Source organism: Xiphophorus maculatus, chromosome 12, assembly GCF_002775205.1.
Source record: "Xiphophorus maculatus strain JP 163 A chromosome 12, X_maculatus-5.0-male, whole genome shotgun sequence".
NCBI lineage: Eukaryota > Metazoa > Chordata > Actinopteri > Cyprinodontiformes > Poeciliidae > Xiphophorus > Xiphophorus maculatus.
In genome coordinates this window covers 4930941-4958498 of record NC_036454.1, presented here as the reverse complement: position 1 = coordinate 4958498, position 27558 = coordinate 4930941, and the positions used below count along the sequence as shown (strand labels likewise).

At 37.3% G+C, this 27558-nt stretch overlaps 1 protein-coding gene across 1 annotated transcript; it reads right to left on the bottom strand.

Moving 5' to 3' along the window:
• Positions 1-1220: 1220 nt before the first annotated feature.
• Positions 1221-27558, bottom strand: prkg2 (protein kinase, cGMP-dependent, type II). The gene is made up of 19 exons (XM_005808804.3): positions 27428-27558; positions 25406-25934; positions 20156-20322; positions 19545-19658; positions 16276-16381; positions 15604-15667; positions 11636-11713; positions 9771-9865; positions 9164-9232; positions 8884-8982; positions 8612-8762; positions 6836-6972; positions 6180-6269; positions 5876-6017; positions 4919-5082; positions 4716-4838; positions 4568-4630; positions 3753-3819; positions 1221-3114 (listed from the first exon to the last, which is right to left on the bottom strand). Exons 2-19 carry the CDS (start codon positions 25906-25908, stop codon positions 3019-3021), a joined length of 2328 nt encoding a protein of 775 aa, XP_005808861.1. The 5' UTR covers positions 25909-25934; positions 27428-27558; the 3' UTR covers positions 1221-3018.

The following is a 27558-nucleotide window of genomic DNA, read 5'->3' as shown; positions in this document are numbered from 1 at the left end:
AACATGGTGCTTTGTCCAGTTAGTAGTGGCTCAGATCTCAGTGGTTTGGCATTAATGAACATGCAGACCTGAAACATGAACCTATGAACAGCTCAAATGGCCTGGTTGGGTCATAAAATTAATCAAAACTAACTCTTATCCTCAGATCTCAATACATGAGGAGCCTACAACCTCACTGGGGTGTTATTGTTTATCTGAATTAAAATTGAATAATTTAAAAATAAAATAAAAAAACTTTGAAATGATGGGTATTTAAAATTGTAAAAACCGATTGGATTAATTTTGATATGTGAAGGTCATATTTTATTCAAAGAAATGATCACATGCTTGCAATTACAGATTGACGAATGAATGTGGAAATATCCTTCAGGAGACATTTATGGGTTTAGTGATATCTAGGTGTTAGTGATACTCATGTGGAGCTCGGTAAAGTCTCTAAACGGTGGCTGGATGGTCAAATTTACATCCATCTATGATCGTAAACATAAGCTTGCCTTACAATTTCCCCAAGCCAGTGGAGAAATTACCCGACGTGTCCAGCCATGACACACACAGTAAAATAAGTTCAATAATATTAAAATAAAAAATTATTGCTTACTTGTTGAGAGTAGGGTCATTTTTAGAGGGTCCGGACGATTTCCAAAAGGCCGAAAAAAACAAGTAAATGACGCACCTTTTTTTTTTCCGCCAACTTTTTTCTGGGCATTTTGTTTTTACTGAAGAGCTGGCTGACTCCCCCTAGTGGACTGGAGTGCATCAGTTTTGCAGCTTTTCATAATTGTTGTTTTTGTAGCGTTATCCCTTTTGCCTTTATTTTTATGTGACTGCAGCACTTTTTTGTGTACATTTGTTTTGTTGATTATAGGTTTTTGCTTCAATTTTCTGACTGCCAGATTTTTTTTTATTTGTATTGTTTCTCTGTTGCATTTGTTTTAGAGTTTGCATCATTCATGTGTTTGCTACGGAAGTACGGAAGAGGATTAGGGCCACCGGAAAAAAAAATAAAACAGTTCTGGTTTTTTTCAGAACGGTTTTTTTTTTCCCCGGTGGCCCTAATCCTCTTCCGTAGTTTGCAACGCTTTGCTGCTTGCTGCGCATTTGCACCCGTCGGCCACCGTAGTTTTAGGATAAAGTGAGATGGAGAGAGATGAGCCGCTGTGGCCCCCGCCCAAAAGAAGATGAAAACCAAAGCAACTAAAATAAAACGAGGGGGCCCTCAACATTTTATTGAACATTGTCTGTTTTAAGACTTTGTGTTCTGACACCTTGGAAAAGAATCAACAGAACTAAAACAGGCCACTGCAGTGGTAAATGTGCTGCAGGTATAACATAATTTCTCTTCTGTCTAAATTCATAGTTCCTTCAGTTCTTTAACATGCCTGGTTGTTGCTGGTCACAAAAAAACAAATGCAAACAGAAATCTTCAAAACGTTTTAACATGATTTTTTATCATAACCATTAAAAACAGAAAACTCTTTGCAGGTATTCACACACTGTACATCCTGCTCACAAACATTCAATATCCAAAAGACAAATAAAAAAAAAAGATCAAATTCTTTTCAAGGGTTCTGTGAAGGAAAACAGAGATATACAAACTTACATGTATGTACACACAAAAGGAAAATCCAGGCCATATTTTCCTAAAACCGTTGGTCATGTTAAACCTTGGAAGGTTTGGCCTCCTTGCACTTCGTCCACAGATTATCAACACCTCAGACGGAGCATAACTCGCCTGAAGAGGCCGACCACCGCAGCGTTGACTTGGGTATCTGTAAATATTTCTTCAGCTCAGGCACATCGCCACGAGACGCTCACACTTTATAATTTCGCCGGAGGAGGTGTTTGTGTTTTTAAACGTTTCAAAGTCTTGTCGGTGGAGAGGCGGTGAGGATAATGCAGTTAAAACAAGGGCCACTTGATGCTTCTTAACAGCCAAGTTTTCCAGCTCAGCTTGTCGTCAGCTTTTTAAAAAGTTGAGGGGAATTTCACAGGTTAGTTGCAGCTTAACAGCATTTGTCCACGCATACAGTGCTGTGATAAAGTATTTATCCTTTTAGATTTCTCCTGTTTTTGCAACACTTAATTGTTCCAGATCAGCAAACTAAATTTAATATCCGTCAAAGAAAACTAGAGTAAATACAGAAAGCAGTTTTCAGAAGGTGTTTCATTTATTACGAGAAAATTAAACTATCCAAATCGGTTTCTTGTCTTCTTGTTAACTGTGAAGTAACTGATGAATCTCATTTTTAGTGTTCAGTTTCACTCGCCAAACTCAAAGTAATGCCTGACCTGTAAAATAAATAAATAACTTAAAACATATCTGACAATATGAAGCAACATCATCCCAACATCTAAAATAATTCAAGAACATACAATTTAAAAAAGTCGCTGAGGCTTTGGGGTTTCAGTGAACTAAGGTGAGAGCCATTAATTAATGAAAGAGAAAACATGATAAACCGTCCCATGAATGGCTGATGTACCAAAATTACTCCAAGAAATCATCAACAACTCAGGAGATTCCAAAAAGAACCAAGAACAATATCTAAAGCTCTGCAGGTCTCCCTCACTTCCTTTAAGGTCAGAGTTCATGATTCAACAATAAGAACCGGGAAAAAATTGACTCAATTGTAAAATTTCATGGCCAGAACTTCTGTAGACCCAAAAGAACAGAAAGTCCAGTGGGAGTTTGTGGGTGTGGCCAGCAGCAGCTTATTTGGACTTAAAGTAACAAGTGGCCCTAAAACAGCTCATTCTGAAAGGAGCCCAAAATATATATCAGCAACTGAGCAGATTAAATCTCATTAACTAAGAATGATTTTGTGCAAAAATGAACATGTTTTGTATAGAACATAGACCTGTCCTAATCTGTTCAAGGAAGCATAACAGGCCACCTATAAAGATTTTAAAAGATGGGTATTATTTTAAATGCCATTACAATCTCAGTCTGGGATGTGACCGAGTTTGATCCAGTCGGGTTTAGAAATCACCAAGAGCAGCAGAGTCGCCACAAAGAAACACTCAAAAGTCCATGTCCCAACCAGACAGCTCATCAGGAGGACTGTCCTCATCCGGAGGGTATTTATCAAAGTAACTGTAGTCAGTCGGTCCAGTGAGCTAAAGAGGAGAAACAGAAGAAAATGGTTTCCTTATAAAGCATCTGAACTCCTGAAACAAAGTGAGTAGGAAACACGTGTGTATTTATGCAGATGCATATATAGAAACGGTGATTGGATTAATGAGATTGGAAATATCAAGAGGATGAAACAAGAAACTGAGGGAAACTTAACAGAAGGAATGTCTGAACTGATAAAAGAGCTGATGAAGGAACAAAGAAACCATGGAAAGCAGTAAAATGATTAAACAGACCAAAAAATACCAATACATGAATAATCCCAAAAAAATACAAACTCGCATAAGAATGCCATCCAAATACAAAACAATTAAAATAAAATTTCCTTTGTGATATTTATCTTCATATACATACTTTAAAATAATCAGCTATTTTTAAAATTGCCTGTAAACTCTGTGATTCTTAAAATATACTGCCCATAAACTGAATTTAAGTTGAGACTGAATTACACAGAATAAACCGTATATATATATATATATATATATATATATATATATATATATATATATATTTTTTTTTTTTTTTTTGCAGTAGTTAAACTGTTACTTTAGATTAAGATCATACAGTGAGGATCTGACACTAGTGCTATAACATCCATGTTTGAATAGAGATTAATACTTACTTCTCTTCTTAGTGGTGATGGTAACGTCCTCGCCTTTAGTCCCTCCCAGTTGAATCCATTAAACCACCTTTAGACAAGTTATTAAAAAACCCTGGAAGTTAGTTTCATTTTATTTAAGCAGGAACAAACACAGACGTAAAACATATTAAAAATTCATGTTTGATCGCTAACTTTTTTTGTTACTCTGTTGTTATTAAATAAAGGCAAATCCTTTCAAAAGTACAAACTGATTGAATGTAATGAAATCAGTATCGTTTTAAAAAATACCTTGAATTTTTTTTTACTTTCAGTGGCATCTTCACAAATTTCCTTGGATCTGTTTTTGTTTTAAAGAACAACCGCTAAGTGAGTAAGAAATTATTTTTATTTAGCTACGCACTGCAAAAACACAAAACCTTAGCAAGTAATTTTGGTCTAGTTTGTAGTTATTATCTTACTGTACTTAAAATGAAACAAAACTAACATACAAGTAACTTTTCAGCAAGACATAGGAGTGCAACACTGATTAAAAAGTCAATCTTCCATTGGCAGATTATTTAAATTTTAACAAACATTTTCCCCACACCATAAGTAAAATTAATATGCCACTGGAAGTAATACTTTTAAATCAACATTAAGAAATCATTTATATAAAACAAGATCCTATATCTTGCTGTAAAGTTAGTTTTCTCTAATTTCATGTGTACCAAGATGTTTGCACTAGAAACTAGACAAAAATATTTGTTAAAATTTGTGTTTTTGCTGTGCAGCATCTCTTGCACCAAACAGCAATTATCTAATCAGATTAGCACCAAACTGAGTCAGTTCCTTCTCACCTGTGCTTCTTGATATCAGTTATTCCATTTTTAAGGTTGCCCAGTCGCTCTGCAGGGTTCCTCCTGCAACGTAATGTGAAACCACAGCAAATCATTGAGTTACAACCTTCAAACTGAAAGAATCACTTTCATAACTCATCCTGCCCACCTGCACAGCTTGCGGATGAGGTCCTCCGGTCTTCTGGTGATCTTCTTGGGGAAATCCATCTTCTCTATTCCTTTCAAGATGAACGTATACGTCATCATCTGGTCGCTTCCTGAGAACGGAGGACTGTGGGGTTCCAGAGAAACGGATCAGTAATCTTTTCTGTGGCCGTCGGCAAACACCATCACCTGAGAACGTGCACTGACCTGCCAGTTAGAAGTTCAAACACCAGGATACCGAGGGCCCAGAAGTCCACGCTGAAGTTGTGGCCCTTGTTGAGTATGATTTCTGGGGCCACGTACTCAGGGGTGCCACAGAAGGTCCAAGTCTTCTGGCCAGATCGGATCTTTTTGGCAAAACCAAAGTCAACCTGGAAAGGTAATCAGTCAGTTTTTAAAAAACAGCAGGATTTTACTCTGTTACTCTTCTGATCCTTAATAACAAGGCCTTTCATCCAAACGATGAGAGAAAACATTTCCTTTGAAACTTTTTTCAGTCTCGGAGATGATGAGAATTCAAATTTTTAATTTTAGGTGACAACGATTATACATTTACCAATTTAAGCCTAAAGCCACAGAAATTTTTTCAACCTTTGTGCTGCGACTTCTGTCATTCATATGAAAGAGGCAAGTTAACTTTTTCACAACTTGCAAAACTCTTAACTTTACTATGTTTTTAAAAAAGTTAGAAATATAAGACAGGTCAACAAAAAGTGACTTATACTATTAATTTTCAAGTCTTACCACAAATTCTCAACTGTATTCTAGGCCTGGACTTTGACTAGGCCATTCAAACACATAGAAATACTTTGATATATTATGTCGTTGTAGCTCTATGTTTAGACTCTTTGTCGCAGGTTTTCGTCAACGATTGACCAGTATTTAGCTCCATTCATCTTTGTCTCTATTCTGGCATGATGCAGCAAACAAAACTTATGATTTTTTATCAACAAAATGTTTTTTTCTTGCTACTCTTCCACAAAGGCAGATTTATTGAGTGTAACGTTAACAGATTCTTCCACCAGTCGTCTTGACTCTGATTAATGCTCTTCTTGCCTGGCCTGCGAGTTTGGGTGGAAAATCATGTTTTGAGCAGGGTTTACTTTATATTTTACATTTTGGGACAAAAATGAAGATAATTGAAATAAAGTGAGAACTAATTACCAGCTTTATGTATCCCTCTGAATCCAGCATCAGGTTCTCAGGCTTCAGATCTCTGTAGAGGACACCCTTACGATGGAGATACTCAAAAGCCTCCGTCACACAACCGACACAGAATTTGGCAGTCGGCTCATCAAAGCTTCCCCTAAAGACAAAACAGCCAAAATTAGAACTGCTCCAAAAATATGCAAACCATTTATGATGACAGAACCTCTTTTTAAGTTCTTTAAGGCAGGATTTCACTGCACCAAAATGATTTAAAACAGGCGACTTTGAAGAAATGTTATAAAATATGTAGCTCTCTCACCTGTCTCTGAGGAGGCTCCAGATCTCTCCACCTAAACAGGCCTCCAGCAGCATGTAGACATATTTATTATCTCTGAAGGTGCGGTACAGTCTGGAGAAATAAAGATAAAATAATAAGAAAAAACACTGAAAGTCCCTCAGTGTTTTGCTTTTTGAGCTTTGATTAAGATTAACTCAATCACCTTTGTAAAATTATCAGTAACTGAATTAGCTAAATTAGCTATTGTAAATAATTGGTTTGATTTTGGCACGAATTCTAAGAAGGCTATATTTAGGAACCAGAATTACATGTTTATATGTTTTCACTGCAAACAAGAAAAGAAAATTTGTCACACACACAAATTTAGAAAAAGAAAACACAAGCTGCTTAAATAAAATGATTATGACGTTGTGTGGAAAGAAAGGCTAAAAAAAGCTGTAACATCTGTGTTTTTTACTGAATCATTATAATCTCCTGTTCCAATATTTTTCTCAGCAGACATCTCAATATTCTTTGCCATTCTACACCACACCAAATATGTAATCGGCTCAGAGCCTTGACTGTGATCTCATCTAAAACTAATCAGCACTGAACTGTTTTCCCAGATTGGTGAAGCACAGTTTCTGCACGGAGGATGAAAATTAGAAATGTTTTTGAGGCCCGGCAGGGGCACTCACTTGACAACGAAAGCCGAGCGAGCTTCAGCGAGGATTCTCCTCTCTGAGTGGATGTGTTCTTCCTGCCTGTTGTCCACAACATGCTTCTTTTTGATCATCTTCAGAGCAAAGGTCATGTCTTCACCCTTCACCTTCACCTGCACATGATGGTTACAGAGACGAATGTCTAACAGCTCATTCATTTATCAAAGCAGACGGGTATGATTAATAAAAGCTAATAATAACTGATCTCTTCCGTAAACGTCATCAGATTGTAAATTAAATGTTCCAGTATCCTGTAGTTTTTACATTAATTTTTTAAAATGGTATCTGTTTTTTTTTTCTAATAATGTAAATATTTAGTAGTACATTCTTGTAGTATAGCGGTGCAATGTATATAAATTAAATGACAGATTTGTTTTACACATTATTGCATGTTAGCATGTTTTGGCAACATTTCAGTTTTACTTTCACCGCTTCTATAATTTATTTTATTGTACATTTTCAACAAATTGATCTTTTTTATCCAAATACTTTGCTTATTCCACACAATAATTTTCGAACAAGTTATAATATTAAACAGGCAAACCTGTTTAATATTATAAACATGTTTATAATATAAACATGTTTATAATATAACATGCAATCATATGCTAACATGATTGCATGTTAGCATATTTTGACTAAGTGTTTTGCCGGATTAAGTTTAAGATAATATAGATGAAATAAGACTTTTTTAATGTCTAATTTTACGGGTTTTGACACAGTTTTCTATATTGCAAACAAAAGTCAACCTTTTAAAATCTAATTACAACAAATGTTAAAATTAGGTAATATGAGCATGTTAGCATGTTTTGACAAAGTGTTTTAGCCAATTTAAATAAAAAAGACATCATCAATGTCTAATTATATATTTTGTGTTTGTTTTTTTTCCCTGAGTGTTTTCTATCCTTTACAACATTTAATATTTTGCTAATCTGATTTCAACAAATTTTGAAAAGAATTACACAAAATAAAAAGGTTGCATGAGCTTTGTAGCATGCTAGAATGGTTTGGCAAGGAACTTTGGTTAGGTTTAATTTCAGAAATAAATTAAATTAAATTATAAATAAAATATTTTTAATAAAATAATGACTATAACTATTCATATCTTTTCATTATAAAAACATGTTACATAATCTAACATATACAGTATATATATTTAAAAAAAAGCTTTTGACAAAGTTAGGTGTAGTTTTAGCAACTCTGACTGCATTAGATTAATAAATTAGACAATTTATGATTTGCATTTTAGTATTTTTTTTAATTCTAAACAACTATTTGATTCATATTTGTTACTACTAACAAATATGAAAGTACAATGACAGATAGGTGAGCATTATTTTGACAGTTTGCTTTGGCCAGGATTAGCTTTAGCTGTCCTGGGCAAGTGGAAATTTTCTAACTAGTTAATTTGACAAAGTGAGGATTTCCGTCTAAATAATATTTGTATCAATACATAATAAAAGAAAAAGACTTGACAAACTAAACTGTAGAAGTGTAATGACATCAGCATGAATGTTTATGACTGGTGGCTGGCAGCTGCCTTGGTTGGTCTTTTTATTTTTCAAATGTAAATCGGTATGAAGCAGACTGCGACTTTGGGGAACTTTCTAAATAAACTCAACATTTAAAGGCAGGGTTAGGGTTAACTCTATGAATACGAGCTTCCACGAGCTGTAGTTGTTCCACATGCAGGACAACTACAGCGCAGTCGTTCATTAACTTGGCCCACAGTCAGATCAGTTCAGCGCTTACCAATTCTACACGTCCAAACCCGCCAACGCCCAGAGTAGCAATGACTTCAACGTGATCAAAGGGACTGGATGAAGAGAAGACTGACAGCATTTCCTTCAGCTGGACGAAATCAGGTGACAGCGGCTGGCTCTGGTGCCGAGACACAGATTTTCTGGATGAGAAAGAAGGGTTGCATTTAATCCAACTGGTCCAAATTATGAGAAATTATCACTTCTATTATTTATGCAATTTTCCTTCCTGTTGTTGATCTAAGCTTTAGACATTGGACCTACTTTGCATGTCTCTTCTTGTCGTCCCGATCAAGTGTCGCCACATAGCCTTCAAGGTGTTTCTGCAGCTCATTGAAGTTACCCACCGTATGATCAAATGTCCTACCAAAGCAACAACTGCACGTTAAGAGCTACACTACTAGAATGACAGAAAATATTTTAGTTTTTTATTCACATCTCACTCTGGAGGTGACGTTTCATTTTCAGCTGGTATTTGGGATTTTCCTTAAATATACAAAGCAAATTTCTTTGTGTTCGTTTTACAACCTCTAGAACTACTCACTCTCTGTCGATTACAAGGCACTCCACCCCGTTCTCATCAGCGATGATATTGGCTGACCTGACGTCATCACTGAAAAACACAAAAAACGTAAGCAAACGGACAAATGGACACCAAAAACCACTTCAATACAAATGCAAGAACTCCTTTTCTGTTTAAACGTCATTCAAAAATATGCAGCCCAACAAGTTGTCAGACCTTAAAAACATTCTTTAGTAATAAGATAAAGCAAGATTTAAAATTCCATTCGTTGACAAACAGAGATCCAGTCAGGTGGTTTTGGTTTGATATGATCATTTCTTCTGGTTTTGGTCAAAACTCTGGGAGCAACATGTTGAATGAGTTGAACCTCCTTGATTTCTTATTTACACAAACTTGTACATATACTATTATATTAATCTAACCTACTCAAAATAAAAGCATACACCTAGAATTATTTGTTGTTTTATTTTTTGATTCATATTAATCAAAAAACTTTTTTGTCAAATCCTGCAGTGAAGTTTTTAACATTGTGCAACAGTCAGTCAAGTGAAATATACTAACTTCTAATATCTGTAGGATACTGTAACAAAACAAAGTTCATTAAGTTCTTATTACGTAGCATGTTTACCTAATGAGTGCTTTTTCTCCAAAGTAGTCCCCCTTCTGCAGCGTGTTTATGGTCTGTGGCAGTTTGTAGGCCTCGGTGGTTTGGGTCACCTTCACCTGCAGGAGGCAGATTTAAGTCTCTGGTTAGCTTTTACAGGTGCTTTATATTTTCTCTGAATATTTTTACATGCATCGTAAAAAAACAAAACAAATTGTGTTAAAACTTGAAAAGTGACATTTTCAATAACAGTAATCTGACCATGATGGGCCATGCGTGATTAAGCGACATTGACGCACGCCTACCCAAATAAACATATTAATCTTAAGGGGATTTCTCTCAGTAGAGGTTTTTTTCTTTGCTCGTTGCTTTTCTGATTGCAGTCTGAAGGTATTCGTCAGTAATAACACTTTCAATGTTGACAAACTTGTCCATTATTTGGTAGGCTTTAAAAACCCAGCGGCCCACAGTGGTTGAGGTCAAACATCCCACTCTTGGCATTGTTACCATTTAAGATGCGCCACAATGACATCACAGCCTTAATGGCCATGAGTGTGTTTTAGCTAAGTGTCTCATTTGACCTCTGTGACCCCTCATGTTTTTCCTGGTGGCAGCCACTCTCAGAGTTTATTCCCTCCCTGGTCAGAGGGCACCACGGGGGGTGGAGGAGCCATTTCCTGTATTAGCCCCCCTTCGTCCCAAACAACAGACCTCTCACCCAGGCTTGGTCGGGTCTGCGTCTCATATGAACCTATTAAGGCATTTAAAAAAATTCCCTTGTGGCCAGCTCCAGCCTTTCCATGTCGTTATCGGGTTGCTGACTCATCGGACGGAGAAGGAGAGCGGGTCACAGACCTGAACCGCCCAACACTCTCATACAGCTACAAGGACAAAACCAGGAGAGTTTCTGGTGGAATAAATTTTATTCTCTTCAATAAACTTGTTACCTTGTCCTTCAATTATAAAATGCCATCAACAACACAACAGTAACTTCAATATATTAATTAAAAGTGACCTTGAAGCTTTTAAAATGATGAATTTGGTGCACAACACTGCTTTCTAAATATTCCATATTACATGTATTCATTAGTCTCATTTGGTGCAAGTGTCTCTGTACTTCTGACATTTAGCACTCAATCTGAGAAGTGAGATTCACTTTCACAGACATACTGTAGCTAGTCGTAAGGGTTCGAGGACAAGATTATGTTTTCTTTCTGGTTCAAGTTTTATTTTAATACAGTCTGAAAACATCCCAGTAGTTGCTGACTTACTGACTGATCTTTCAATGTTATTTATCCAAATTTCCTTTTGTTTGCCTCTCTATGTTAATCAGCAAGTTAAATTCTAGAGGAAAAACACAGGTGTGCTTTTTCAAACACTTCAAAAATAAAATCTATTTTTTTAGCTTGCAAACTTCTTAACAAATAGCAAATTGTTCAAAACAGATTCTGAGTTCAAGTCAAGTTTATTTGTGCAGCACATTTCAGCAACAAGCTTGTTCAAATAGTTTATATCATAAAAACATCCTACAGTCATCAATTATGAAACATAAACATGACATTTGTTCAAAATCCTCAAATAAAACTCAAATATGTTGATCATTGTTCCAGTAACTGCTCATCAAATCAAAGCCTGAACAGGTGAGTTTGAGCCTTGATTTAGATTAATTTAGTGTTTCGGCTTTTTTTCAGTTTGTTTCAGATTTGTGGATCTGCATTCAGCAACTATCCAGCAAACCTTAGCTGCATCTCTTCTCCAACTCATTTGTGTGTTTTAGTAGAGAAAAAAAACTTAGATTAGCCAAAACCAGATTCTGATGGTCAGACTTTAGTGAAAAATGGAAACCTGTTACAATATCACCTTGATTTCATTAGGTGTTAGTTATTTACCTTTCCCTGTGCGATGATGTAGAAGGTGCTGCCCTCCTCTCCCTGCCGGATGACGTATTCTCCTCTGTCGTAGTATTCCTGAGGGGAAAATGGGACGGGAGAGAACAGCAGTCAGAACCAAGGCTTTTTATTGATTTAACTACTGATTGTGTCATGATAATTCCCGGTAGACAGTCCCCTCTGGGCTGGGAGCCTGAGCTACACCGTGATCAGCATCAGGCTGATAAACTGAAGCCATTACTGGATGCTGCTCAGTTTTTGGGTTTGACAGCAAAGGGAAACATGTAAGTTCAACAAACTAGATATTAATCAAAACATAGTCAGACATCACTTTAGATGAGCTGAACCAAAATGAACAAATAATCTAAGTGATACAATTAGGATAATAAAAGTTTGAAAGTGACTGAAAGTATGAAGTTCTTGCATAAGTTCATAGAGGTGGCAATTGGGACTTAAAGATTTTGTTGTACTGTTGCAATAGCAATAAAAGTAACAAAAACTATTAATCACTTCTTTTTTAGATAACTGTATGGCTGTGACTGTATCAGTAATTTTAGCCCCACAAACACAAACACTGCTCTTGAAAAGCATCCCTGCATTAAACTGCAAACCATAACTCTATTTTCAAATTCATTGATGTTTATAGATGCCTTCATTGAACAAACAGGAGTTTTAAATATTAACTGGAATTTATGAAAACGACAAATCAAAATTATCATCATGATAGGAAATTTATCAAGATAAATGATAAACAATGCAATATATGCCCAGCCTTAGTTCATAGGTTTGACAGGTTGGAAATCATGTCCTGGTTTTATTTAAAAAGGAGCAAGTTGGCTTATCAGTCCTTCCAGGTTTTTGCAAAAATTGGTATCTATGGTCCAACATCATTTTTTGGAACATTTCAAGAACTCGTCTTCTTCATACATAGCCTAACCTTAACTGTATATAGGAAACCATCTACCCCAGAGCTACTTCACTGTAAACCAACCAAAATCAAGGAGACATGAAATAGCACACAGATAGAGAAAATGCTTAAAGTATTCTAATAAATAGTAATAAAGTAAAATTACATTTTATGTTCTGATAAGCTGAGACACAGCTGCCTTTTGTAACGCACACCAGCTGCAGCAGAAGTAAAGTCATTCTTCAGTCATCTTAATGCCACTCATAAATCGAAGTGACACTTAAGATCTGTTCATTTTCTGTTGTGTCAATCAGCTCTTTTTGCGGAGACTAATGCCTTTATTTTTGAAAACCAGTGAGAGCCAGTGTAAAACTTTTAGAAGAGATGAAGATGTGCAAAGAAGGTCACCAGGATGAAATATAACCTGGGATCAAGCAGGTGTGGCCGCGGTCCACCGGTGCATTCCTTTTGACTTTATGGGGACATTGTCGAAACCAAATCAGAGCAACTCTGTGTAAACATTCCCCGGTGTTTACTGTCAAAGCTCTTGACACAAGTGGCATTTTCCTTGGGCGTCCACGATTGTTTACCTCCCGTTTACGCTTCAAGAGAGCCTAGTTTAACGCCGGGCTGTGACAGCGGAGACAACATGCCAAGGTTTTGTTTATAGAGCCTGTCCGGATGATGCAGAAGCTGTTCAGTGGATGGACAGTATCTGAACTGTGTCCTGGGTTTGTTATAACAGACGGCAAAGTCAGAATTTTAAATGAGCTAAATGTTTCCAGAAAGGAAAAAAAGGGACACTGTCCACAAGAAACTCAAAAGTGGCTCTTTTCCTAATATAGGTCCGACCGTTCTGTTTAATCTGAACATTTGAGTTCCACTTATTAGGTTTGGTTATGTCAGTGGCGAACATCGACACTCGCTCTTCGCTTTCTGTGTCTATATTAGGTTTGCCTCCGGCTCAGTTATTCTAATTGGCTTTCCATCGATCAGCCACAGCCTATGTTTCAATGTCTCTACGAGCGGCACCGTAATGGGAGTAAACCAGTTTGAAGATGACACCAGTCCTTCGCAGCCCCCAGGTGGACTGGTTTCTCACTGCAGTCTGAGTAAAGATGTTCAGCGTGGGTATCTTTGCTTCAAAACAGATAAAACTTAGTTGTTGGAAAACCCTTTGCATTTGAGCCATTTGTAAAATCGAACAAATATTTCCAGCCATACACTGTGATAAGGGTAAAGTCTAAAAATGCAACAATAAGAGTGAATCGTAATAATCAAGTTTGTCTCTAATGGTGTAAAATGAAAAATTGTCGTCCATAAAGTTCAGCTTAAGTTCAGCATAATTTATGACAATGGTGAGTAGAATTTAAAGTAAACCGTAACTTTCTTTCATAAAATGATGTACTAGAGAGTCACTGAATAACAATTATTACAACTTAGACATTTATTAAGACATTTCAGCCATGGTGCAAGTTTCTGCCTTAAAGGACATAAAGTATCTTGGTGTTGGTGGGATGTAAAGATAATTTCTTGGCTCTTGGTTGCCAACCTGAAGACATAATAACACTGAAAATCTCTTGATAATTCAGTCCATCTTTGTTCCAACTCTCAGTTAACATCACAAAATATGGATAATAGAGAAGAGGATGCGACACTAGAGTCTCGAATGGTCTTTCTCCATAAGAAGACCTGGATGTGCTTTAGTGATAAGGTAAGGAGCTCAGTCATCAGGGACTGGTGGCTCCTCTACATTGAAGCTGGTTTATGGTGGTTGGTTGTCTGAACAAGACGCTTCAACAGTAACTTCCAGCTTTGATTCATAAGGAGGAGACTCCAGGTCAGAACCAGAACTCACTGACGGACAAATGTTCACATCTAAAATGATTTAGGAAACCTCAGAACAAACAGTTTCCTCTGGAATGAAACTTTTGTTCAAAGAAAAAAAGGAAAGAAGGAAGGAAGGAAAACAAATGGATGGATGGATGGATGGATGGATGGATGGATGGATGGATGGATGGATGGATGGATGCACAGACAGAATCATCTAAATTTTTCTCCACATTCTGTTTCTTTTTACTGATTCAAGCCTAGAAATTCTGATTTTCTCTTGAATAGTTTACGTTTCGCTCACATATTCTGGCCTCTGCTGACACGTCGTATTTACAGCAGATCCTGTTTTTATTTCCAATCACCTCAACACGCTTTGGAAACATGTCAACTTTTCAGATTCAGTTCCAGGTATTCAAACTACCTTCCAGAGTTCACATGAGATTTCTCAAATGGATGCTCTGTTCCCATTCATACAAACAGATGCCTGTAAATCCCACCAAACTTCAGTCTACAAAAAAAAAAAAAGTTTTTCACAAAACTGTAGTGATTCTCTGTGAACATCTGCTACTTTCTCGGATTACAGCTGGCCCCCCCGACAGGCAGAAAGCTTCCATTACAAAATGTCTGAATAGAAGAATTTCACCCACACTTGAGAGTAGCAGCATAATCAACCAACGTAACAAATGTCCTTGAAGTTTGCACTGAGAAAGAGGCTGAGAAAGCAGTTTTCTGCCCCGATGCTGGCAGGTTCTGCTCAGTTTTTTCCCGCTTTGCAGATGAAATACAATGCTTCTGCAGGAAGAGCTGGAGTCACCCTCAGTCTCCTGCTTGTTTCACAGCTACACACACAATTTCACACACTTGTGTCATCTCACACCAAAAGCCTGTCACTGGCACATCTTTAAGAAATCACTCGTCCCCCATTTGAGTAAACACTTTCTGGGGCCTTAGTCAAATAATTAGGGTAACAACATACAGAACCCGGCGATGACAGGAATAATATCGGCCCCGTTCATCAGCAAGATAAATCTGGGAGTTCTTGCAGACTGGAGCTAGAATGAATTTGCTGACATTCAGTAATGGTATATGGCCAAATGGTAATGATATTTTGACAGCCGCTATCTGCAGTGCTCCTGGCTCCCAGGAGCTGCCAAAGACTTGTGCAAGTCATGTAAAAGTCAAATTGTCCTTCAAATAGGAATGGAGATAGTTTGACAGAATAACTTACCACCTCCAGGCAGTCGACTATTTTGCTTAGCTTGTCGTCGGGTAGATTAGCCAAGAGTGAAACGCTGAACAAAAGAAAGAACAGGAGAAACAATAAGTTAAGGCCACTAACTAAACTTGTATAGTTTGTGCCTAAACTATAATTTAACAAACAGTTAAACAACACTGGTCAGATGTGCACATGCACAAATCATGAGCAGGAATATTAACTTCAGGCTGGTCAGGGTTTGTTTTAATACTAACTGGAATGTATGACAGCGTATTAGAGACATTATAGATAGAAAAAAAGAAGCACATTTCCACCAAAAACTCTGAAATTTTCTAAACAAAAACACATGGACATTTCTGAATTTGAAAAATCAAAGATTTGCTAGAAAAATTTATTTAATCTCGACTTTTGCAACTCAGAAATTTCCAAAAATTCTGAGAAGTTTGCATCTGCACCTGTGATGGAGAGGCCAGATTTGTATCATTCTTGACCTGCAGCCAAGGGCTACAGAAAATCACTACAAGGGCCACAAATGGTTCCCAGGCCGTACTTCGGTCACCCTTGTTCTAAAACCTTGAGCCCCTCGTTTTGAAGGATTCAGATGAGTGTATGTATTTATTTTCATCATTTTATCTGTCCATTTTACAGATCACATTCGCTCTTTGGTTCAGCCTCAAGTCTGACCTTCGCAGGAAGTTGCGGTACTGTTCGTGCCGCGTCTCAGCCGTTCTCCTCATAATGTTCTGGAACGCCTCCCGATCCAAAGCCCACGTCCTCACTTTGTTCACCGCTATAAAAAGAAGCATAACTTGCCTCAGGAAGGAGGAAGTGGCTGTGACAGTTTGACATGAGTCAGTAGCAGAGACAACGTTCCACTGCTGAGCCAATCTGTCAAAGTCTTTCCAGTTCACCTGGAACATTGAGGTCACCGCAGAGCTCCTTTCTGAAGGTCCGCCGCTCACCAGTAGTTGATTAAATATACAAACCTCACCAAACAGACCTGACATTGTAAGTGGCATTTTATTCAACAAAAAAGGGAGCAGAGATGGCTAGTGAACCCAAAAATTTGACTAAAGTAAGAGTAGCACTACTTCAACATATTTTTACTCAATTAAAAGTAACTGTCCAAGAAATTACTCAAGAGTAAAAAAAAACTATTTGGTAAAAAGTCTACTCAAGTTCTAACTGATTCATTTAATATTTAAAAGTAAAAAAGTAGGTAACACTTTATTCACACACACATGAATGATGTATGTGAGAATGCGGCTATTCTTATTTATTAGTTTTTTTATCAGTTATCTGTTATTTATTTCTTACATTGTGTGTGAATTGTGAGACAGTTATTTTGTGTTTTTAAGCATATGCACTGACTGATGGCACTTTTTAAATTTCGTTGTTCTTGTGACAATGACAATAAAGATTTATCTATCTATCTATCTATCCATCTATTTGACGGGTTGTGAATAAGACCGTCATAAACATGACATAACACCTGTCATAAACATGAGTAAGTGTTCATGAATATTTATGACTGTTGTCATAAAGTGTCATTTGGTAAATCATGACACTTTTAATACAAATTGACATTATTCAAAATGTCTTCGTTATGACAACTTGACATTAACCAAGAAATCACAATCTGACATAAATTTGTTATAAAAGTATTACCGATTAAACTTTAAAAATTATGTAGCTTTATATTATTAAAGCTAAAGTTTAATCAGTAATTACATAATAATAATAATAATAACAAGTTGTCATAGCGAAATATAAAGTATAAGTATAAAGTTAAGTGGATATTTTGGTATTTTAAGGACCAAACAGACAATAATTCATATAACAAAAACATCAACTGGCAAACTAATTTTTTCCAGATCAGTTTATTTCAATAAAAAAATTTAACAAAAACTGCAGGTGTGTGTCTGTGTCTGGTGAATATTTGGTTAAAACATGATTGTTTTTCACTCAGTGGGTAGAAAATTCAGAAATTTTACTCAAGAGCAGAGATACTTCATAATAACATTACTCAAGTAAAAGTAAAAAATGGAGCGTAGTAAAAGTACTCCTAAAAGTACATTTAAAAAAATTACTCAGGTAAATGTAGCTGAGTAAATGTAACTAGTTACTACCCAACTCAGCCAGGGAGGAAAAACGCAATCAGGATGCAAAGCTATGGGTATCATGTAAGCTTGGGTCAACACAGCCACGGAAAAGGCAGCTCACTTCATCATCCCCGGTTTCCCAGAGCTCTCAGAAGTCAGCAAAAGAGCTCAGAGGAAGTCGGGTCACATTCAGGAATCCAAAGTGTTTTAAAGATTTATTTCAGGATATGATTTAAAACAAAGCGGCCGGCCTGACCTCGCATATCCTGTTCTGTGTCCACTTTAACGCAGCTTCATGTCAAAGTTGTTCTTTCACGTAAAGCTGTGGAAAAAGTCATAATTTATACAAGCTGGGGAAAAAAAGTCTAATTTTAGTAAATTCTTGAAAATTAATTTATGCTAAAATTGCTGCAACAAAAACTAGACCAAAGAATAGGATTTTGACACTAACTAAGCATTTAGTGCACTGATTGTGAGGAAAAATGAGCAAATCAATGACAGGGAAGCTGCACTAGATGAAAACCTGCCTCATGTCTCCACCGGGAGGCAGCGTAACTGGAGGAAAAAAGCTGTTACTGTACCTGTGTATGTCTGCTAAAAAAAGTAAGGCAAACCACAGCCAAGAAACTGCAGGGAATTTTTTTTCCCCAGAGAGCTTTTCTTTCCAGAGATAGATCCGGAGCAATTAAAAGAAAGCTAAGGTGCTAATTATGAGGTTTATAAGACACAAAATCAGGAAAATTAAGCTGATTAAGAAGTGTGATGGGATTTGTTGTTCGCCAACACAAAGCCATAAAAAATTCACCCTGAAATAAATAGGTGGACTAGTTGAAAGCATGACCTGGTTAATTACTGTTAAAAGAAAGTTGCAATAATCCAACCAGGAGATTATAGAAACATGGATTACTGACTCCAAGTCTAGCCTGGAAAGACGAGGTTTAATCTCAGAGAGACATCCAAGATGAAAAAATAAGTAATGAAAGAAATCACAATCCCCCCATAAAGCCACCATGTCAATGCCGTAGATATTTTGAATTTCCATATACGGTGAGGAGGAGCATTTTTATAATCTGGCAAAAAACAAAAATGAAAGAAATGCAATGCAAAAAAATGAATGCAAAAATTAAAAATATGCTTTTGACACTTATCTTTGTCCAAATTTTAGACATGTATTTCTTTTATTGATCACTGATTTATTGAAGGATAAATTCATTTAAGGTTCATTGCAGATACCAGTTTATTTCACTAGGTGGCAGACTTTTACCAAACAGTGGAATGTAATTTGAGCTAGTTAAACATACTGTATGTATGTTGGATATGATAAATTTATGTAGCGACTTGTTTCTGAAATCAATGACTTCTGAAAATGGGACAGCATGGGGACGTGATGATCGACACAGTAACTCAAAGCTGCACATATTGTCCCCTGACCGTGTGTTTTGGCCCCAGGTAAACATTAGCACTAGTGTTACTCAGACACAGCAGTGAAGCTCAGCTGATGTCATTTAGCTGAATTCAAACACAGAATTAAACCGGCAGCAGAAGAAAAAATGTTTTTCTGGAACCAAAATTTAGAAAATTAAAAATAAGCAATCCTGAGTATCAAGAAGACTTGATACTTCCTCCCAGTCAGCCCAGGCTGCGAACGCAGCCTGGGCTGACTGGGAGGAAGAAACGGGACGCTGAATCAGACGTGTGTTAAACTATGTTTGACACATTGTCACAAGCTCTACCCCCAGAGGGCTCAGTCTGTGTGACAGTGATAGCTTCAGCCTAAAAACCTAAAGAAATCCATACAACTAAGAGGACAATCAGTGTTCACTGCAGGAAAAACGAGGAAAAAATCTTTACCTCGGACTGATGCTGTTCGTGTGCAGTTGTACAGGATAGCCAACTCCCCAAACGCGGTCCACACCGTTATCGATGTGAGCAGCTTGTTTTGCTGAAACACTTCCAGCTTCCCATCTGGAAAAAAAATTCAAAAATGTCCGTCAATCTTTGTTCTGATCCCAAACAAATGTGCAAAACATAAAAAAACATTAATTCCTTCATATACATTGAATGAATCAACTTGGAGATCTTAGATTTTTTTTAAATGAGGATAAATATGTTAGTGGAGGTTTCTGTTCCTGTTACAAGGAAGTAGTTGTTCTCCACTCTCATCATACGCTTCCTCAGGAAAAGGCATTCATGCCTGGACACTCAATGCGATCAGCTGGCTTGCTTGGATGACTTGATATTTTATGACAAACTCAGTTTGATTGTTACTGTCACAATTTTGAATATTTAAAATATCTTCCAGTTCCAGTGTTTAATGTTCAATAGAATTTAAAGTTTATTGATCTTTGAGAATGTGTTCTTGCATTATTATTATTATGCCACTACCATTATATTATAAACAACAATATCATCATTTATGGTTCAGCCAGATTTGTAATGGTGACAGACCCAGGTGAGCGTACCTGCCAGGACAAACAGATGGTTCCCAGGTTCTCCCTGCTTGATGACGTACTCGCCCTGCTGGTAGCTGCACTCGTACATGCACTCCACCATGTCTTTGATCTGCTGCAGCTCCAGACGCTTCAGGTACTGGTTCTTGTTCAGGGCGTCCGTCAGCAGCTTCTTTACGCTGTCAAACACAGAAAGGCTTAAACGACTCAATCTGACCCTCATTGTTTAGGAGATGCAATATCGTTTTCAGAATTTGAAGCGTTGCTCTGATTATCTGCTCTTTTAGCAGAGTCCAAATTTCTTACGTTTAAGACCTGGCGCGTTGAAAGAAAAACGAAGCAGGTATGATTGATGGGTGCTAAATATTGTTGAAAATACATAATTCTGTGTTTTGCTCCGTACATAGCTAAAAGAGATAGAGGAAAACACTGAATTATTTATTCTTAACAATATGTAGATCAACGCAAGAGAAGAAAATCAGATGCAATATTTGGTGACGGTTATATTTAAATTGGTCTGGATAATTTTCTCCACCAACAAATAAAAGTATAATGGCATAATTGCTTTTTGTTTTAACTCAAGTTGTCTGACATCAACATTTATTTGATCTGAAATATTTACATAGGATAAAAAAGATAAATAAAAATTAAGTTATCTTTCAGGGGACTGTGATCTGTTTTCCCAGATCACAGTCATTTTGCGTGACCTTTGACCTAAAATCAACAATTGTACATATTTGATCCTCCAGCACACGCATTTCATGCAGTTTATAATTTCTAGAGTGAGATTTTTACAGTTTTTTTTAATCTTGTTATAATAAAAAGAAAATTACTAAGCCTATAAAGACTTTGGAGCTTCCGTTTACTAAAGTTGGCAAAATACAAAGACTTTATTGAAGAAAGTGATTCTCTAACACATTCAAAAGAGATCAAAATATTTTTGGAAAAAAATAAATAAATACAATTTTAAAAAGACCAAACTTGTGACACTGTTTCTACAGATTCCTTTTTAACAACATTTCAAATCCATTTCATTAAAAAAAAATATTTTTTTTGCTCAATTAAAAATAAAAACATTGTCACGTTCCTAAGTCATTGTTTTAGGCAACAACAAAAAATACATAAATAAAAAAATGACTGGTTTCATTATTTTAGGAAGGTGATGATATGCAGATAAACAGATAAATAAAAGAAAATAATCAATTGAGAAAAAATTAGCAAAGCAAGAATATTGAATTTGACCAATTTGATTCACACAGCCTAAAGTCTGGATGCCACCACTCTAAAACAGCAACTTTGGATAGAAGTGGGGGGAAAAAAATAAATAAAAATCAGCCTCATCCAGCTAATTTTTATGTTTATCATCATTTCCCTCTGTTATTCCTCCACCACAGCCCACACTGACACAACAATGAGCCACCAGCACTCCCACATCCTCATTACTCACTTGTTTTTTTATCTGGGTGATAACCATTTGATGACCATTTGCTGCCTATTGGTTCTCTTCTGAATATGTTTAAAGTAAAGTGGTGAAAACATAAAAATCATCATCTGTAAAAGTTTGCAGACGTTCATTTGAAAGTTGGCACTTTCTTTAGTTGTTGGTCTGTTTATTCACCTTTCTGTGTGTCCGAAATGTTATTTTTCAGAGCAGATTTTCCTGTTGTCCTTCGCTCTTACCTAGCCGAGTCATTATTCTGTCACGATTACTCAGAACAGGAGGATGTTTCAATGGGTGCTTCAGTTTGTGGTTATATAATCTACACAGGGATTATTAGCAACATATGTTTTAAACATGAGGATTGCATAAAGAGGGCAACACTGCATGAATTGTTCAATCATACAGCAATCATCCTGCAAAAGCAACAGAAAGACAAAAGGTAATTTGTCCTTTGATTTGGAAATGCAAAGCAGGCTTGCAGCAGCTGATACTACTCTGATGCGGTTTATGTAATAAATTATAGCACAATATGAGGGTCTTTAACCTTTCAGTTGTCATAAAAGCGAGATGTGCACAGTTCAACAGACATAAACAACGTGCTAAAAAAGCTTTCAGAATGTTTGTTTTTAACAGAGCTATAAAGCAACAGGAGCAGCGGAACGAATGATCTGAGACGAAAAGACAGGTGATAATAAAAAGGATTTGTTCTTTAGCAGGTAACAGGTTTTATTAAATCTAAGGGCAGAAAAATAAAAGCTAAAAGTGGAAAATCTGTATGTAAAAAAGATAATAGAGCCACCTTTAGCGGCAAAAATACTCAGCCGTGATCATCTGATCATCAGCTTCATTATGGTGGATTCACTTTGGCCCACATTTGTTTCTGCACTACACAGCATCATAATTAGGTTGCGGTTTGGACTTTGACTGGGCCGTTGCCAGCACTCAGTCGATTTATTGCCGAGTTTGGGATCATTGTCCCAGTAACGACCTGGTTCAGGTCAAGCTGCAGCTGTCGGACAGATGGACTCATTTGACTCGCGAATAATTTGGTACATAAAGGAGATCCTGTTTGTGATTCCAAGGTTCCCAATTCCTGTGGCAGCAAAGCACTCCCAAATCACCACCTCTCCACCACCGTGCCTGTTGGCTGGTTTAAGATATGATATGCTGCTTGGTTTTCTCCAAACATCACTACTTTGGACTCTGTTTTCCAAAGAACAACTGTCCAGTCTTGTGTTACATTTCTACACAAATCTAATCTGTGCTTCCATGTTCTTTTAGCAACAGAAAGAAACTTTTAAAAGGTCAGTTGCACTTGTGTTTATGCACAACAAAAACGTGTTTTATGATTATGTAATAAAGTCCCATTCTACCAACGGAAAAACATGTTTCCCAATGTTGCAGTAAAATATCTCAGTAACACTTTATTTGAAGGGGTATGCATAAATAAGACTGACATGATACTGTCATAAACATGACGCAGTCTTCTTGAATGTTTATGACTGTTGTCATAAAGTGTCATTCTGTATATAATCCCACTTTTAATGCAAAGCTGACATTTTTAATGAACTCTTAACGCAAGTGTTAATAAACTGTTGCATTGAAGATGTCATTATTTATCAAATAATGCAAAACTGACACTTTCAATGCAACTTTTAGAGCAAGTTTACATTAAAAGTGTCACTATTTATCTAATGAAACTTCATGACAACAACTGTAAGCATTTCTGAAGAGTCCTTCATATTCATCACAGGTGTTATGTCACGTTTATAACAGTGTCATGTCAGTCTTCTGCACACCGCTTCAAATAATGTCTTACCAATATGTCCACATTGATAAACTGAGTTGCACTGATGCTGACCAAACATGGACGTGAGTTTCCTGCTCTGTTTCTTCTTGCAATAAAACTAAGGCTGATTTTCCCACACCAGTGTAACCCACGGATTTGCATGTTGGTTCTCATCAGCTGCGGAAGACAAGAAAACACTTTTCAGTTCAGGATGCAGGCTCACTGCTGCTGCTAATTAACTATTCGTCTGCAATAGTCCCACAGTTCAAAATTAAGACTATAAATACGTTAAGGACGTAAAGGACTTATTTTCTTCCTGCATCACATCAAACAGACTGAACCAGAGTGTTTTTCACCGTAGCCTCCTGCCTCCCATGAGCAGCATTCTGAGATCAGATTACTTCCTAAATCCGATAAACCTATGTTGGGGCGGGACATACAGTAACCCAGCAGAGCAGCGCGGATCGATAAAATTACAGTTCAGTTGTAAAGAAAGTCAGAGTCATGCTCCTGTCTCTGCAGGGACAAACTTGGACGTATGCATGTACGGCACTGTGAATTCAACTGTTGACCGTTTCATGCTCAAAACTGACGATCTAGATGGGCTGATGAAAAGCATATCAGCTGTAAGGATTCAGTTTTTCTGTAGGCTTCTTGAGCCTCAATGTCAAGATTTACATTATAAAGAGAAATGAGGATTAACACAGAACGCTGCAAAAAACACAAAATCCTACCAAGTATTTTTGGTCTAACTTCTAGTCCAAATATTTTACTTTTCAGCAAGGTATAGGAGTTTGTTTTTAAGTCAACAATTCCTTAATATTGACAAAAACAGTACCAGTTATAAGCAAAATAATCTGCCAGTGGAACTAGTACTTGTTCATCAATATTAAAGAATTATTCACTTGAAACAAGCTCCTATTTCTTGCTGAAAAGTTACTTGTGAGTTGGTTTTATCTTACTTAGGTCTGTCACAATAAACTTTGCTGCTCAATAAATTGTCCCTGTCGTTATTTTCAAGTGGCATGATAATGCAAGTTCACCCTCTCAAAGAGCAATAAATGTAATTTTGTAAAGAGCACATAACGCTAAACCTCAAAGGCATTTTAAATATCCAAAATAAAGAACAGCAACAAAACACCGTAAATAAAATGGAAGCATAAACATACCCAAACCATAAATAAAATGGTTTAGGTTCGTTCAAGAGATGAATTCACATGTCCAAGTTTGTCCCTGCAGAGACAGGAGAATGACTCGGTCTTTCTTTAGAACTGAACTGTAATTAATAAAAAAATATTAATTATCAGAATGGAAATTATCAAGGTCATTTTAATTTATCATGCAATTAAATGCTTTTTGCAACAAGCTCGGTCTTATTTCAACTGAACTAAGATGTTTGTAGTAGAAACTAAAACAAAAATACTGGACAGAATACTACGAGTATACTGTTCGGCCGTCCTCCAGACCCGAAATCTAGGTGTTGTGATGGACTCTGACCTGAACTCCTCTGGTTCTGGTCTGCTCTGTATCCCCAGAACCAGAACCAAACAAGCAGCATTCAGCTTCTATGCATCACAAATCTGGAACAAACTTCCAAACATCCAAAACACTGAGTTCCTTTAAATCTCGACTAAAACCCCAGCAGTTGCTTTTGGAACATAATAAATGAAACATTGATCAATATATTTGATGTATATTGATGATTTTAACAATGGCTGGGCCAATGTAAGGTCCGCTGCTTGTATTCACAACTTGATTATATGATGTTTTTATGTTTTCAGGACGTAAAGCACTTTGAACTGCATTGTTGCTGAGCTTGATTGATAAGATTTTGTGTTTTGAAGTTTCGGTCGGATTGAACCTGAACTGGTAACCAGCAGCTGGACATTGCTGACCTGAATAATGTTCATTTCTGCACAGTTTGTTTGCTGCCCACTTCCCTCCCACTCACTGCCCACTGAGCCAGCACAGACTGAGCCTCAGGGCTCGTCTCTTTCTCTCTTTCCGTCGTCTCTGGAAACAGGAATCTCACCTTGCATCCTTCGGTACCCGCGCCTTCTCAAAGGAGAACTTGGGCAGACTGCTGGACGTGGGTTCTGCCGACACGCCGGCTTTAGCTCCTTTCCTTCTGTTCAGGGTCTCCTTGATGCGGACGCTCAGGTTGGGGCTGCTCTTTCCGCTGGCTCTGACAGAAGGTGGTCGCGATGTGAGGCCAGTCGGGGCGCCGCTCTTCAGAACGTCCTGCAGCTTATTGAGCTGGATGCATTTGTTCTGCAGTTCCTCACTGAGCTCGGACAGAACCCGGGTCTGCTTGGCCAGTTGCTCCTGAAGACCTTTGATCTGCTGCTCTTTGGCACATAGCTCCTCATCCTTCCGCCGTCCTTCTCGCTCCAGCTCCTCCACGCGGGCCCTCAGGGAGTCCAGGGAGGAATTTTTGAAGGCGCCGCAGTGGTCTTTGTGAGCTTGGCCATTAGAGGTAGAAACAGAGGTGTCGGTGGGTTTGTAACGCTTTGATTTCATGGAACCGTTCCCCATCTTTAGACCTGAAAGAGGTGAAAAATCTGCAAAAATGACAAGGAAGGAAAAAGTCTTTATTTCAGAACATGTTTTGGTTTTTAAAATAGAGAAGACACTGTACTCCAGAGAAAAGAAGAAATATTTTAGTAAACAAACAATCATGAAGATCAAGGAACACACAGCAGGAAACTTTAAGTTTTCCTATTGTGAATATGGTTTCTTTATTTCGAACACTGCAAAACACAAAATCTTACCAGGTAATTCTGGTCTATTTTCTCATTCAAATATTATAGTACACTTGAAATAAGATAGAACTAATTACAAGTAACTTTTCATCAAGAAATAGGAGCCTGTTTTCAGTCAATAATTCCTTGATATTGATGAACAAGTACTTCTTCCATTGGCAGATTGTTTCACTTAAAAACAAGACATTTTCCCCTGTTATAAGTTTGACTTTTTCATCAATATTAAGGAATTATTGCCTGAAAACAAGCTCCTATTTCTTGATGGAAAGTCACTTGTAAGTTAGAAAGATAAATACAGAGCAATACTGAAAGAAAACCTGATGAATGCATAGGACTCGAAACTAAAGGTGGAGGTTCGACATCCAGGAGGAAAACTGCAGGGGAAGGTTGAGATCAAAGCATATTCATCTGTTTAAGTGGTTCAGTCAAAGTGAAAACCTAAATCTAGTTAAAAATTTACATTTAGACTTAAAAACAAATGCTCACTGAGTTGAGCTGTTTTGAAAAGAATGAGCAAAGGTTTCAGTCTCTAGATGTGCAAAAGCTGGAAGAGACATAACTCATATTTTAATAACCCTCTAAATAATATCACAGAATTTTACATATAAATGTGGAGAAAGCACCTGAGGTCTGTTTGAGCAAACTGGGATTTCAAGCTGATGAAGCTGTGAGGAAACGGAGGACCGACAGAAAATAGTCAATGAAAGCTTCTTGTCCATTTATTATTCAGAAGGCAGGAAGTATTGCATTACATGGAGAGTCACTCTCAGTCTGCTCAGACAGCATCACGATACAGGAGGATGGTCAGCATAAAATTACTGGAGAAAACGGCTATAAAGTCTGATTTTGGTGTCTGACATATGACTGAACCTGACAAACATTTCAGAGAACAATAATGTTGCTGTCTTGGCCTGCCGCCCACTCACACATGCAGCTGATTTTATTCATCACATTCCTGCTGAAATACGGGGTCAGATCACACTGTAGTCCAAACTTTAAACATACAAACAGCTATTTTAAAACGCAGTAATATTTCTCCTATCTTTTTTGTATATTTCAATAATGTATCTGTTGACAAAATGATCCACAGAAAATATAACTAAATGACGAGACTTGGTTTAATTTCTCGCTGTTTTAAGGTGGAGCGAATCAAACCGCTCGCTAATTGGTGCCGGTTAACCAATTAAAACACCAAAAGGGAGCGCGTGCACCTGCAACTTCCGACAGGTCGCCATGCCTCTGCTGAGCCGGGAGGGGAACGGGCTGAGGTCGGGGAGAATCTCGGTTCTTACCTGGTTCTCTGCGGGAGCCTTCAGACGAGCCCAGCTGCGAGTTTACCAACAGAACCAAGCTGTTTACACGGATTCATCGGGACAAACGGTCTACCTTTAACTACAGCTCAGCTGCTGTCCCGCCTCTGCGT